Source organism: Vitis riparia, chromosome 8 (assembly GCF_004353265.1).
Source record: "Vitis riparia cultivar Riparia Gloire de Montpellier isolate 1030 chromosome 8, EGFV_Vit.rip_1.0, whole genome shotgun sequence".
NCBI lineage: Eukaryota > Viridiplantae > Streptophyta > Magnoliopsida > Vitales > Vitaceae > Vitis > Vitis riparia.
The window spans coordinates 86,528-98,670 of NC_048438.1; the positions used below are offsets into that span (position 1 = coordinate 86,528).

The window sequence follows — 12,143 nt, forward strand, 5'->3', positions numbered from 1 at the left end:
TTATTTTCCAAGAATAAAGTTAAAATATTCTTTTTCATTATCAGTCCAAGGTACTTCAATTTGAGTTTGAAATTGTGTTCAAATGTTAGCAAACACTTATCAGATAGAGGGTAGGGCTCTTTACCAAGGATTCGTCCATAGACTTCATCCGATTCTTTATTCAATCTAGCAAGAAACTTGAACATTCGTTCCTTTTCCATCATCTTCTTAAAATGAGCACTATCTACTACAAATGCCCATTTCAATTCATAAAATAGGTCCATTTTTTGCCAATGACTTTTCAAGATGCTGTAATATTTAGTCACACCTTGATCTCCTTACTTTGTCTCACGAACCTTTGATTTCAACTCAAATTTTTTTGATAGATAAAGGAAATTCATTAAAAGCCAAAAAGGCTAAAGAGAGTATACACGAAGTATACCAAGATACAAAGGATCAAGAAACAAAAGGTTCTGACCCTTACTTGGTGGCTAACCAGTTTACAAAATCAAACAACGATAAAGTATGATCCTCAATATACACCCTAGCCCAATTCACAAAAGTGTACAAAAAAATGGATTTGATATCTTGGTCGTTTCTTTCCACATCATCGAAGGCTCTTCTATTCCTTTCTTTCCAAATAGTCCACATTAGGCAAAGGGGGGTAGTTTTCCATGCTTTCTCCCTTTTCTTGCCCACAAAAGATCCATACCATCCCAGGAGATTCCTTTTCACAGAGGAGTGCATCACCCATTGCACCCCAAAAAGGGAGAAGGTTAGACACCATAACATTCTGGCCTTCTCACAAAACAGGAGAAGGTGATCAATAGATTCCTCCTCATTTTTACACAAGAAGCACCTGTTGGGGATGTTCCAACCAAATCTCTTTAGGCGATCAATGGTGAGTAGTCTGTTCCAAGCCGCCTCCCAACCAAAGAAACTAGCCCTGGTTGGAGCCCAAGACTTCCAGATAGTACTAGCTGGGAAGGGATGGTTGATGCCTATTGAGAGTGAGCTATAAAAACACTTAACAGAGAAGGTCCCATTCTTATTTGCTTTCCACCTGAGCAAGTCATCCACACCTCTTCTAAAAGTCAAAGGATGAAGCTTGCTTAATAAGTTTTCCACTTCCCCTACCTCCCAATCATTGAGGTGTCTGTTAAAACGAGGTCCCCAGCTACCCCCAACTCCATCTTCCTCCCAGGCCTCAGCAACCAAGCCTTCTTTGTTGACTGAGAGATTAAATAAGATGGGAAAAGCTTCTTCCAGAGATTGATTTTCACACCACAAGTCCTTCCAAAACTTCACTCTGGTGCCATCCCCTACAAGGAAGCAGGAGTGAGATTGAAAGTTTTCCCACCCGTTTCTGATGGCCTTCCAAACACCCACCCCATAACGATCTCTAACACCTTTGGAGCACCATCCCCCATCCTGAAGGTCGTATTTACTAGAGATAATTTGCTTCCAAAGGGACTCATTCTCATTGGCAAATCTCCACAACCACTTACCAAGAAGGGCCTTATTAAAAATAGCTAGGTTGCGTATGCCCAAGCCTCCATCCTTTTTAGCGGCACAAATAACCTTCCAACACACCAAGTGAGGTTTGTTTTCTAAAGCGCCCCACCCCATAAGAAATCCCTTTGGATTTTTTCAAGTCTTGCACAAACTCTCTTGGGGATCTCAAAGAGAGAAAGGAAGTAGGTTGGGAGGCTAGAGAGGGTGCTTTTTAATAAGGTTAGACGGCCACCTTTGGAAAGGAATTGTCTTTTCCAGAGAGATAATCTTTTCCTGAATCTTTCTTCCACTGCATCCCACGCACTAGTGGATTTGTAGGGGGCTCCAAGGGGAAGACCCAGGTAGGAAGTAGGTAAACATCCAATCTTACATCCCAAAATTGAGACGAGGGATTCCATGGGGGGACATTCCCCCATTGGGATGGCCTCAGACTTGCTCAGATTGACTTTTAGTCCTGAAATTGCCTCAAACCACATGAAGGTCCAGCTAAGGTATTGCAACTAGACTGCATCGGCGTCGCAGAAGATTAAGGTATCATCGGCGAACAGGAGATGGGAAACGATCAGCCCCTCTCTATCTCTTCCTTCCACTTTGAAGCCAGAAATAAAACCCTCATTTCTTGCACGTGACAGCAGTTGGCTAAGAGCTTCCATGGCAAAAAGAAAGAGGTAGGGGGAGAGAGGGTCGCCTTGCCTTAATCCCTTAGAACTATGGAAGAAGCCCATGGGGCCCCCATTGATGAGGATCGAGAATGTGGCCGTGGACCAGCACCATTTCATCCAATTTATCCATTTGTGCCCAAATCCCATTCTAGACATCACATCCATGAGAAAGTTCCAATTGACATGGTCAAAAGCCTTCTCAATGTCCAATTTAAGGAGGAGGCCCGGCACGTTGTCTTTTAATCTAGAATCAAGCGCTTCATTGGCAATAAGAACAGCGTCTAGAATCTGTCTCCCATGGACGAAGGCTTGCTGAGAATTAGAAATCACCTCTCCCATCACTGATTTCAGCCTATTAGCAAGGACTTTGGCTAGTAATTTGTATACACTCCCTACCAGGCTGATTGGTCTAAAATCTTTTAGGTCTTCAGCCCCTTCCTTTTTGGGAATGAGCAAAAGAAACGTGGAGTTCAAACTTCTCTGGAAGGTCCCATGGAGGTGAAACTCTCTGAAGAGCTCCAGAATTTCTGATTTAACAACATCCCAGCAAAACAACCAAAAGGCCATTGTAAAGCCGTCCGGGCCTGGAGCTTTGTCGCCACAGCAGCTGCTTAGGGCTGCAAAGATTTCCTCCTCAGAAAACTCAACTTCTAGGCTGCTGGCCAAGCCTTCTCCCAACTCCTTGAAGTTAAGGCCGTTGATTTTAGGCCTCCAATCCCCTAGTTCTAAGAGGAGAGATTTATAGGCCCTACAAACGCCCTCTTTTAAGTCATCACTAGAAGAGAGAGTGACCTCATTTATTCTAATTTTAGACAGGAAGTTCTTCCTTGCCCTAGCATTGGCCATTTTGTGGAAGTATTTGATGTTCTTGTCGCCTTCTTTTAGCCAAATTTCTCTTGACTTCTGTCTCCAAGAAGTTTCTTCCAAAAGAGCCCATTTCTTATAGTCCTCAAGAGCCAGATTTTTAGCCTCTACTTCACCAGCAGTGAGGGGGCAGTCATTCTCCCTGGTCTCCCATCGCTGCAGGCGAGAGAAGACTTCTGCTCTATTGAGAGAGACATTGCCTATCACCTCCTTATTCCAGTTCTTCAACTCCTTCTTGAGCGCTTTGAGCTTCTCGGCAATGCAGTGGCTACTATAACCTTCAACAGAATACCCGTTCCACCAGCTTCGAACTAGGTCTTGGAAACCATCAATTTTTAGCCACATATTTTCAAAACGGAAAGGGCTTTTGCCTGAGGAGAATCCTCCTGCTTGAAGGACTATAGGACTATGGTCAGAAATCAAACGAGGGAGAGCAGCTTGGGTGATGGCGGAGAAATGGTCTTCCCACTGGTCTGAAAACAGAAAACGGTCCAGTCTAGAGGCAATGATTTCAACTCAAATACTTAAGCCGGATTCTCAAGATCAAAGTTAGTCTCCATAAACCTGTTTTGCTGTGGGCAAAAACATGTAAGTTCGACCTATCTCCAGCTCCACATAATTCACTAATCAGCCATGATCATGGAGTTTTCTAAGTCCCATGTTTGAAGGCTTGGGATTATCCTCTTTTGGGGCCTTTGTTGCACTCGTTAGATATTCTAGCTTCTCTTTCGCCATGAATAAACAATTTTACGAAATGAAACCAATTTAGGGAATTCAGTCTATTCAGCTTATGAGTGGTGATGTGCGATGAAGGATTGTCACTGATGCCATGAGGTGAGGCTTGTAATGGCGACATTGATACATGTTGTGAAGAATCTCTAGTATTCTCCTCCTTGCTAACTCCAGACGTCAAATTCTCCTACCAACAACCTAATTTGTTCTACAAAAAAATATGGTAATTGAAACTAGGAAAAAAGAAAACTATCAATTCAAGTATGAACTTGGCTCTGATACCATGAAAATAGGTTTATTAAAATAGTGTTCCTCTTTGCACCTTGAAGTTTAGGATTACAATATATATATATATATATATATACTATTGAGTATATGAAAAAGGAAAAAAAATAAAAAGATACGTGTACAAATAATTACTACCCTGGAAACAAAAAAAATAAAAACTAAATTAGGAGATAAACCTAAATTTTAAAAACATTGACTCAACTAATTCTATCCCTAATTTACTGCATTAAATCATATCACATCCCCTAATTTACTGTACTAGATCAGATTACCCACATATTTACACAATTTCTAATTTTCCACAAAAATATTATGGTTTTACTGGATTTTGAAGATTGAAGCCAAGCATCAGGGTTTAGGGTACAGTTTTCAAAGTAAGTAGTGATTGGAATTTCTGGAGAGCAAGTAGTTATGATTTTGGGATGTTTAGGTATTAGTCTTGTTATGAGGTGTCTTGCGCTTTTGTACTGTTACTAGACTTCAAGGCCTAAAGGAAGTTTCTAAGGGCCATTTAAAGCCTGAATGAGAGGCCTATAGTAGTTTCCTAATGAGCCAATTATGGGAAAATCTTTATTTGGTAGTACCAATGTCAGATGGATGACAATTTTTTATTGCCTGTCAAAGAAAAAAAAAACCCAGATGTATGATAATGCACTGCAAGCACCTTCTGGAAATCTGGTAAGGCTAAATAGTGGTGTTATTGACAACTTTTACTTACTCAATTGCAAGCTATTCTTAGCTTGTTCAGTACATGGAATCTCCTCTCCTTGCAATCAATAATAGGAATCATGATGGAACTAAACTCTTTTGACTAGATAAAACGAGGCCTTACCGTGGGAAACTTTGGCCCTAATATATGGTGGAGGGTGTAGGATGTAGGATAGTATAGATTGTACTTTAGTTTGGTCTGCCTGAATGGTTGCCATATTGACTTCTTATCTTAGAAAAATAGATTTAGTCATGAAGGACCAATTCTTGAAGTTAATGCAGAGTTGTTATTCCCTTAGAGTAGTTAATGTCTCAACTACTGAAATGCTTATTGAATAGGAATTCCTAAATCTTGAAATGCTTATTAATTGATAGGTTGTAGACTAAAATATCATCAAAATATAGCATGATTGATTTACCCTTTTAGTGGTTTTAGAACATCATCATCACATGCATGGAAGTGCTGGGCGCATTGGAGGGGAAGGTATTAATACCCCAAATTCGACCACCAATGCAGGATGTAAAACATCGCATAGATTTTTTATTTTTTATTTTATTTTATTTTTGTGATTTGAAGCAAATAATTTATTTCCTTGAATTGCACAAAAATATAGGATGAGTGTTCATTCTCAAGAAAACAAAATCTGACCAAAAAAATAGAGAGAGGTAGACAAAGAGGTGATAGAGGTAGTTGCTCCAAAGGAAAAAAAAGTGCCCCACATAAAAGAACTTTGAAGCATACACCAAGACTAGTGCTCAAGGAGGTAAAAATCCCCTACAAGACTCTAACTGGAGACCCCATGCCTGATTAGACAATTTGCTATGTGAGAAGTCCAGTTGAAAGGACTTCCAAAGACCTTGCTTTTCATTTGACGCCCAAAGAGATGACAATAGTAGAATCACTGACCCACCCTTGAGGCCTGGCTCAAGTGGTAAAGGGATGGAGAGGGTTTGTGGGAAGTTCCAGGTTCAAGTCCCAATGAGAACAAAAATTTACCTATCAAAAAATAATAATGTAGAATCACTGTCCCTATGAGATTGAAAAAACCTTATCTTGACCAAAAGCAATCCCTCAAAAAGGTCTTACTTGTAAGATTGAGTTTCAAGAGGTTCCAGAAAAATACAACCTGTGACTGAAGCCCTAAGGGATGACAAAAAATGTGCAGCCTCCCAAAGAGTCTCCAGGGACTTTATCTATCCTATAAAATTCTGGCATTTTGCAAGCCAAGCCATGGCTCTGTGCCCGAAAAATATATCCTAGATATACCGTCAAAGGTTCTGCTTATCGTATATATGCAATAATATCCACTTGGTGTACTTAAATGTCCATTTAAATAGGTCTAGGCTTGGTGTTGGACAAAGTTGGGGAAAACGGAGATTGTGCTCTTCTCACAATTGACCTTGGACCTAAAATTATAGTTTGAGGTCAGCTTAATCCAAACTTGAGGCCTCCTAAATTTGGAACAAAACGATAATATCAGGCCAATGTACCTAATCATCTTCCATATTTATTGATACTTATGGGTCATAGGGTGAGCAGTTCCTGCTTCATTTAAGCCAACATAGTGTTAGATTTATGTTTTATTTTGCTACTTGGATTGTCACGAATTAGCGTCCTTTTTCCTTTTTGTACTGTATTTTGGTGTGCTACAATGGATATCTCGTTAGTGTTTGCTGTTGATTTCACTTTATGTTAATGCAAAGTTTTAATATGCAGTTGGGAAACTTTTGAGCCTGTGGGTGGTCTCCTCCCTCAGCCAGAATGGACTGCTTGGGACCAAACTGTTGAATATTGTGCTTTTGGTTACCAGCAATACATTGTCATATCTTCATTACGCCCTCAATATAGATACTTGGGAGATGTGGCCATTCCCTATGCTACTGGTGCTGTTTGGCACCGGAGACAGCTGTTTGTGGCTACACCAACTACCATTGAGTAAGTTATAGTTGATGACCAGCAACACTTCTGTTTTTAGTTAACCAATTTGGAGTGAACTTTATGTGATGTTATTCTTTGCAACTCATTTTGTTAATGGTAAATTGCTTGCTGTATTTTTATTATGTGCTTTTAGGTTTTCAACCAAATAATGCTACCTTTTTCTTTTAATATGCATGGAAAAATAAAATTCATTTATGCTTTGTCTTGATTGAGTTTGTGAGTGGATTATACCACAACTTATTGGCTTTCTGTTCTTTCTTCTCTGCTTTTTCTTTGCCTTTGGGTCTTCTCCTGTATAGTTCACGTGTACTTGGGTTGTATTGGTAAATATATACATGTATATATATGCAATATACAAATCTGATCAAAACAAGGGAGGAAAACTCCTTAACAAAGAGGAATAGAACCTGAATAGCCAAAAATTGTTACGAAGAATCTAAAATCAAAGACAAACAAACACTGATCACAACTCTTGGTGGCAAAAGAATCTCAAACAAAAGACACCAAATGATTCTTTTTTTCTTTTCTTTTTTTTGGGTAAAATGCCCACCACTTGGTTGGCAATATGAGGAAACCAATGAATGAAGCATCCCAACTCTATGACAATGTCAAATATTTTGAGCCATCTTCCAAACCTCCGTTAACCTCTTTCCTTCTTAGCCATCCAAAAAATGATAACCAAAAAATCTCCCTTAATTGCAGGATTTGACAAGGCCAAACCTTTAGTACATATTAAGTGTTTATCAACAAAAAACACAAAATTCAATACACACACATGTTATCACATGTTATTCAATATCGTAAATCCAGGGTTTGCATCTTTTGATGTTGTATAAAAAGTGAGGCCACCAATCATGAGATTTGATTACTTTAGTGACTGAATGTTTATGATCCTATTAAAATTCTTCCTCTTACAAGTGATGAGCATTAATTGAGGAAAATAAAATAAGAAAATGAAACGGCTTAAGACAAAATCAATATATTATTTACAAGCACTAGTTGGGTTATACATTGTTCATGATAGACTTGCCATGTTTTTCTTGTGCTGTTGTACTTGCAAATCTAGAAGCCCAGGAGGTGTAGTTATCACTTAGAGGTGAATGTATAAACTTTTCCTATGATAGGGATACCATCAAGGAAGAGTTTTTGGTTGCTAAAGTTCTTTAGGAAATAGAGACCTTGGGGTTAACTATATGATTATGGAAAGAGAGTCATCTAGGATGCTGGTTAGAACAAAAGCGTAAGGATGTGCTGGAGGTAAAATTATATGATTAGATGGATGATTAATACAACATCTCCATTCAAGTAACTTTCCTATGATTATTAGATCATTGAATGAGCATGCAAACCAAAAGATGTGGAGATTTGGGTGAGAGTTTCAGGAGTCATTTTCGTGTACCTTAACTATGAATAGTGATGGTGTCAACTCATATCAATATGATCATGCTCTTTGGGGGAAGTTTAAAAAAAAAAAAAAAAATTGCCTTTTAGAGAGAAGGTCGACTAGTTGATACCTACTCATAAAAAAGTAGGATAATATGTTTTACCTCTTATTTTATTTTATGTTTGGTTGAACATATGATATCATAAATAATAAGATAACTTATCATATCCTATTGTCAACCAAATATGGGATAAGATATGTTATCCCATCTCTTATCCTATTGCATACTATATCCAGCCAACCAAACATGGTTTGTGGGGATAAGCTCAGCTAGATGAGGGAGAGAAATTTAAAAATTAAAAAAAAATTAAAAAAATAACAAAAGAAAAGAAATTGCCTTTTAGAGATATAGCCTATCGGCTGATAAGTCTGCTCATGAAAACATGCATTTTTTTTTTTTTTTTGTAAAGAGATTATTATTACTACTAGTACTAGTACTATTACTATTACTATTACGATTACTATTACATTATTAGTACTACTACTAATATTATTTTGTCTTTATTGGCTTTATCTATGTTGGTGACAAGCTTAGGTAGATGGGGGAGAGTTGTTATTACTACTACTACAAGTAGGTAGGGGAGAGTTACTACTACTACGATTTTGTCTTCATTGGCTTTATCTGTGTTGGTGACAAGCTTAGGTAGGTGGGGGAGAGCAAGTAAGGGAGATGAAAGAATAAATCCTTCTATGACCTGAGGTAACATGCACGCATTGGAACTTACTGGAATGCATATATGCCTGATCTATGAGGTAAATGTCCTATTCTGGTAAGTACTCTATTTAGCAACATAGGATAAGAGAGAGAGAGAGAGAGAGAGAGAGAGAGAGAGAGATGAGAATAGATGCTTCTATGAAGTGTGCCAACATGCGTGTGTTGGATCTTCCTCATGAAAGAAATTGTTTAAAATCACAAATATGGATTGCAATGCCCATATGCCTAATCTATGAGGTAAGTCCTCTATTCAGGTAAATTTTCTATTTAGCAATACAAGATGGGAAGGAAAGAGGGAGAAGTGCTTCTATGACCTGATCTAAGATGCAGGCATTGAATCTTCCTGATGCTTCTATGACCTGAGCTAACACGGATGCATTGGATCTTTGTCATGGAAAGAATAGGTTTAAAATCTTAAAAATGGATTGGAGTGCCCATATGCCTAATCTATCAGGTAAGTGTTCTATTCAGCAATACAGGATGCCTCCATGTAACTTGCTGAAGTATTTCCCATATGATTGGTTTTTCCCCTTGAATTTTTCTCTTAGAAAATCTTATGTCTGAAGCAAGATATTGTCTAATTAGATTGAAAATTAAAGTCTGAGAGGCTCTATTGCTATTCTGAAGCATGTATATTGGTATTGGAACTTGTATATCTCTTAGGGGAAGAATTTTTTAATCCAAGTTGCCATCCCTAATATCCCTATGTATTCTGTTTTCTTGTATGTATGATTGTGGACAAGGTGGTGAACAGAATTGAGAAGATTCAGGGGAAGTTCTTTGAGGGGAGCAAGAAATGATGGCAAGTTGCTCCTCTCTCCTTACTATGGACGGTTTGGAGAGAAAGGAATTCAAAGAACTTTGAAGGGAAAGAAAGTTTATTCTAAGTTGAGGGATAGTCCTCTCTCTCCATCTCTCTCTCTCTCTCTCCCTCGGTATTTTTGAATCTCCAAGCATCATCGGTTTAATAGAGTGTTATTTTTTTGGTTAATGGAAGGAACATAATATGGATACTTCTAATATGGATAATCCAGTTTTAATGCTGTTGCTGTATTGTTTTGACTCTAATTCAATCCAATGATATCACCAAAACGAAGGACGATGAAATTCAAAACTAAGAAAGCACCAAGGAGAAAAAGAAGCTTGGACACAAGTTTTTGGTTGAAGGAGAGGCTACAAAGACCAAAAATAAGAGATTGTAGGTGCTTCCGTAAACTAATCAAATTCTAGCTAGTATGGTGTTCTAAATCTGGCCATTCATGGCCTTATTTAAATAAAAGACTTAAAAAATATAAAAAAAGAACTCTATGTAGCAGTATGTCATGATGCATAATGGACCTTAAAGCTGTTCATCTTGTATTTGGGTAGATTTCAAACATTTTGGCTATTGTCAACAACTCAATTACAGTTCTGCCATCTCAGGTACTGCATCAGTTTAACAAGCCCTGTGGACTCCGAGTCTACTCCACTTTCCTAGTTTTAGCATCTTCTTGATGGACTTTTATACATCCATAGTGAAAGAAGAAGACTAGAGATTTCTTGTTGGGAACAGGGATAAAAAAGAGAGATTACTAAGTGAATAGGAAGATTTTTTTGTCAACATAGGATTGAAAGGGAGTATTTCTAGTGGGAGCAGGCATTTAGAAATTTCATAGGGAGCCTAGTCTTTATGGCTTGGTTGTGAAGTTTGGGTAAGATTGGCATTCTATATTGACAGATAGAGGAAATGATCATTGTTTTTATTAGTTTTGTCAAGGTTTCTTGTCTTGCTTTGCTCATAAGTGATGCATCATCAATGGCTGGGTATGCATTCATTTCCGGAAGAAATGTTATAGGTTGGGTTGTAGATCTCTCCTCTTTATCTGTGTGTTTCATGCATGCACTGCTTAAAATAATCATCCAAGGGGGGGTCTAGTATTAGAAAAAGGCAGAGAACCCACACCACTTTGGATCCAAGTGCCACTTAAATGTTGGATGTATCCACCTACTGCTTTGACAATCACCTCAATTCTCTGAAGATTAATTCCAAAGGACAATGCAGTTTCAAACATTTCAAAGTTTGTAAGCAACCTGAGTTAAGCATGAAGATCATCACAGAACAGGATGATACTGTGCAGATAAAGATGTTTTATAAATGGCTAATGGATCTATATCAGAAAAACCTCAACCATTAAAATCAGCCAACTCAAAGCCTTCCCAGTGATAAAGGAGAGTGTTATAGTATGTGAACATCACATTGCCAAATCTCCCTCACTCTTGAAAAATCATTTCATCAACCATAAGGGAGGATTATGAAATATTGAGCAATGCACCTGTGGCTAACCTTTTATTTAATCCATATGCCCATCATGTTGTTAAAAGGGAAAAAAAAATGAAAAAAAGAGGAAAAAGAACTGTCTGTATCAGCCATGTAATTGACTAAATTTCTGAATCACCTGGTGGAAATGATTCAATCTTGCTGGTGCCACCTTTGCAACTATTTTTGGGTGCTACCTATTAAGAATCTAAGATATTAGGATATAATACAGCATTGCTTTTCTTATAAGTAGAATTGATATTGCTGGTGCCACCCTTGCAACTATTTTTGGATGCTCTCTATTAAGCTATTAGGACTTAAATACTAATGCTTACAGCATCATTTGCTTAAAATAAGATTGGCGCTCTTCTCAAAAGAAACCTCAAGTGCTCCTCTAAAAGTGCATTTGATTTGGAATTAACTGGCTACTTTTGGCATACATTCACTGCCATGAATCCTAAATATGCTCTCTTCTTCAAAATGCTCCCTTTGCTCCCTAAACATTAAGATTTACTCCTCTTTCCTTTAGCTTAAACCAAGTGGTTGTTTGCCCTCATCTTTAGAAAGGCCTTAGAGAGAGAAAATAAAAAATAAAAAGAAGAGATATTTTGAAGTACAACAATATTGTTATATCTGTTTGTTATGCTGTGTTTTTCAGGTGTGTTTTTGTGGATGCTGGAGTTGCACCTATTGACATAGAAACAAGAAAGATGAAAGAGGAGATGAAATCAAAAGAGGCACGGGCAAGAGCTGTTGCTGAGCATGGAGAGTTAGCACTGATCACAGTTGATGGTCCACAAACTGTTGCAAATGAAAGAATGGCCTTGAGGCCTCCTATGCTACAGGTTGGAATTTCTTAGCTTCTCTAAAGTTAGGAAAAAAAATTTCTGACATCTCATTTGTTTCTCTGTTCTCATGTGTCATATATTGTACTGTATCATATATTATAGGTCATATATTTTTATACTTAAATGAAACACCTATATTTGCAAAAAAGAAAA

General features: G+C 37.9%; 1 protein-coding gene across 2 annotated transcripts in view; it reads left to right on the forward strand.

Moving 5' to 3' along the window:
- The window catches only part of LOC117920139, a 62,049-nt gene that overhangs the window by 40,947 nt on the left and 8,959 nt on the right, over nt 1-12,143 (forward strand). For both annotated transcript variants that reach the window (XR_004652209.1, XM_034837500.1), the window contains exons 15-16: nt 6,466-6,684; nt 11,801-11,987. Coding sequence is in view for 1 of the 2 variants with exons in the window: in XM_034837500.1 (XP_034693391.1) it covers nt 6,466-6,684; nt 11,801-11,987 (406 nt within the window). In the remaining variant the exon portion in view is untranslated. The remainder of the gene's footprint in view (nt 1-6,465; nt 6,685-11,800; nt 11,988-12,143) is intronic.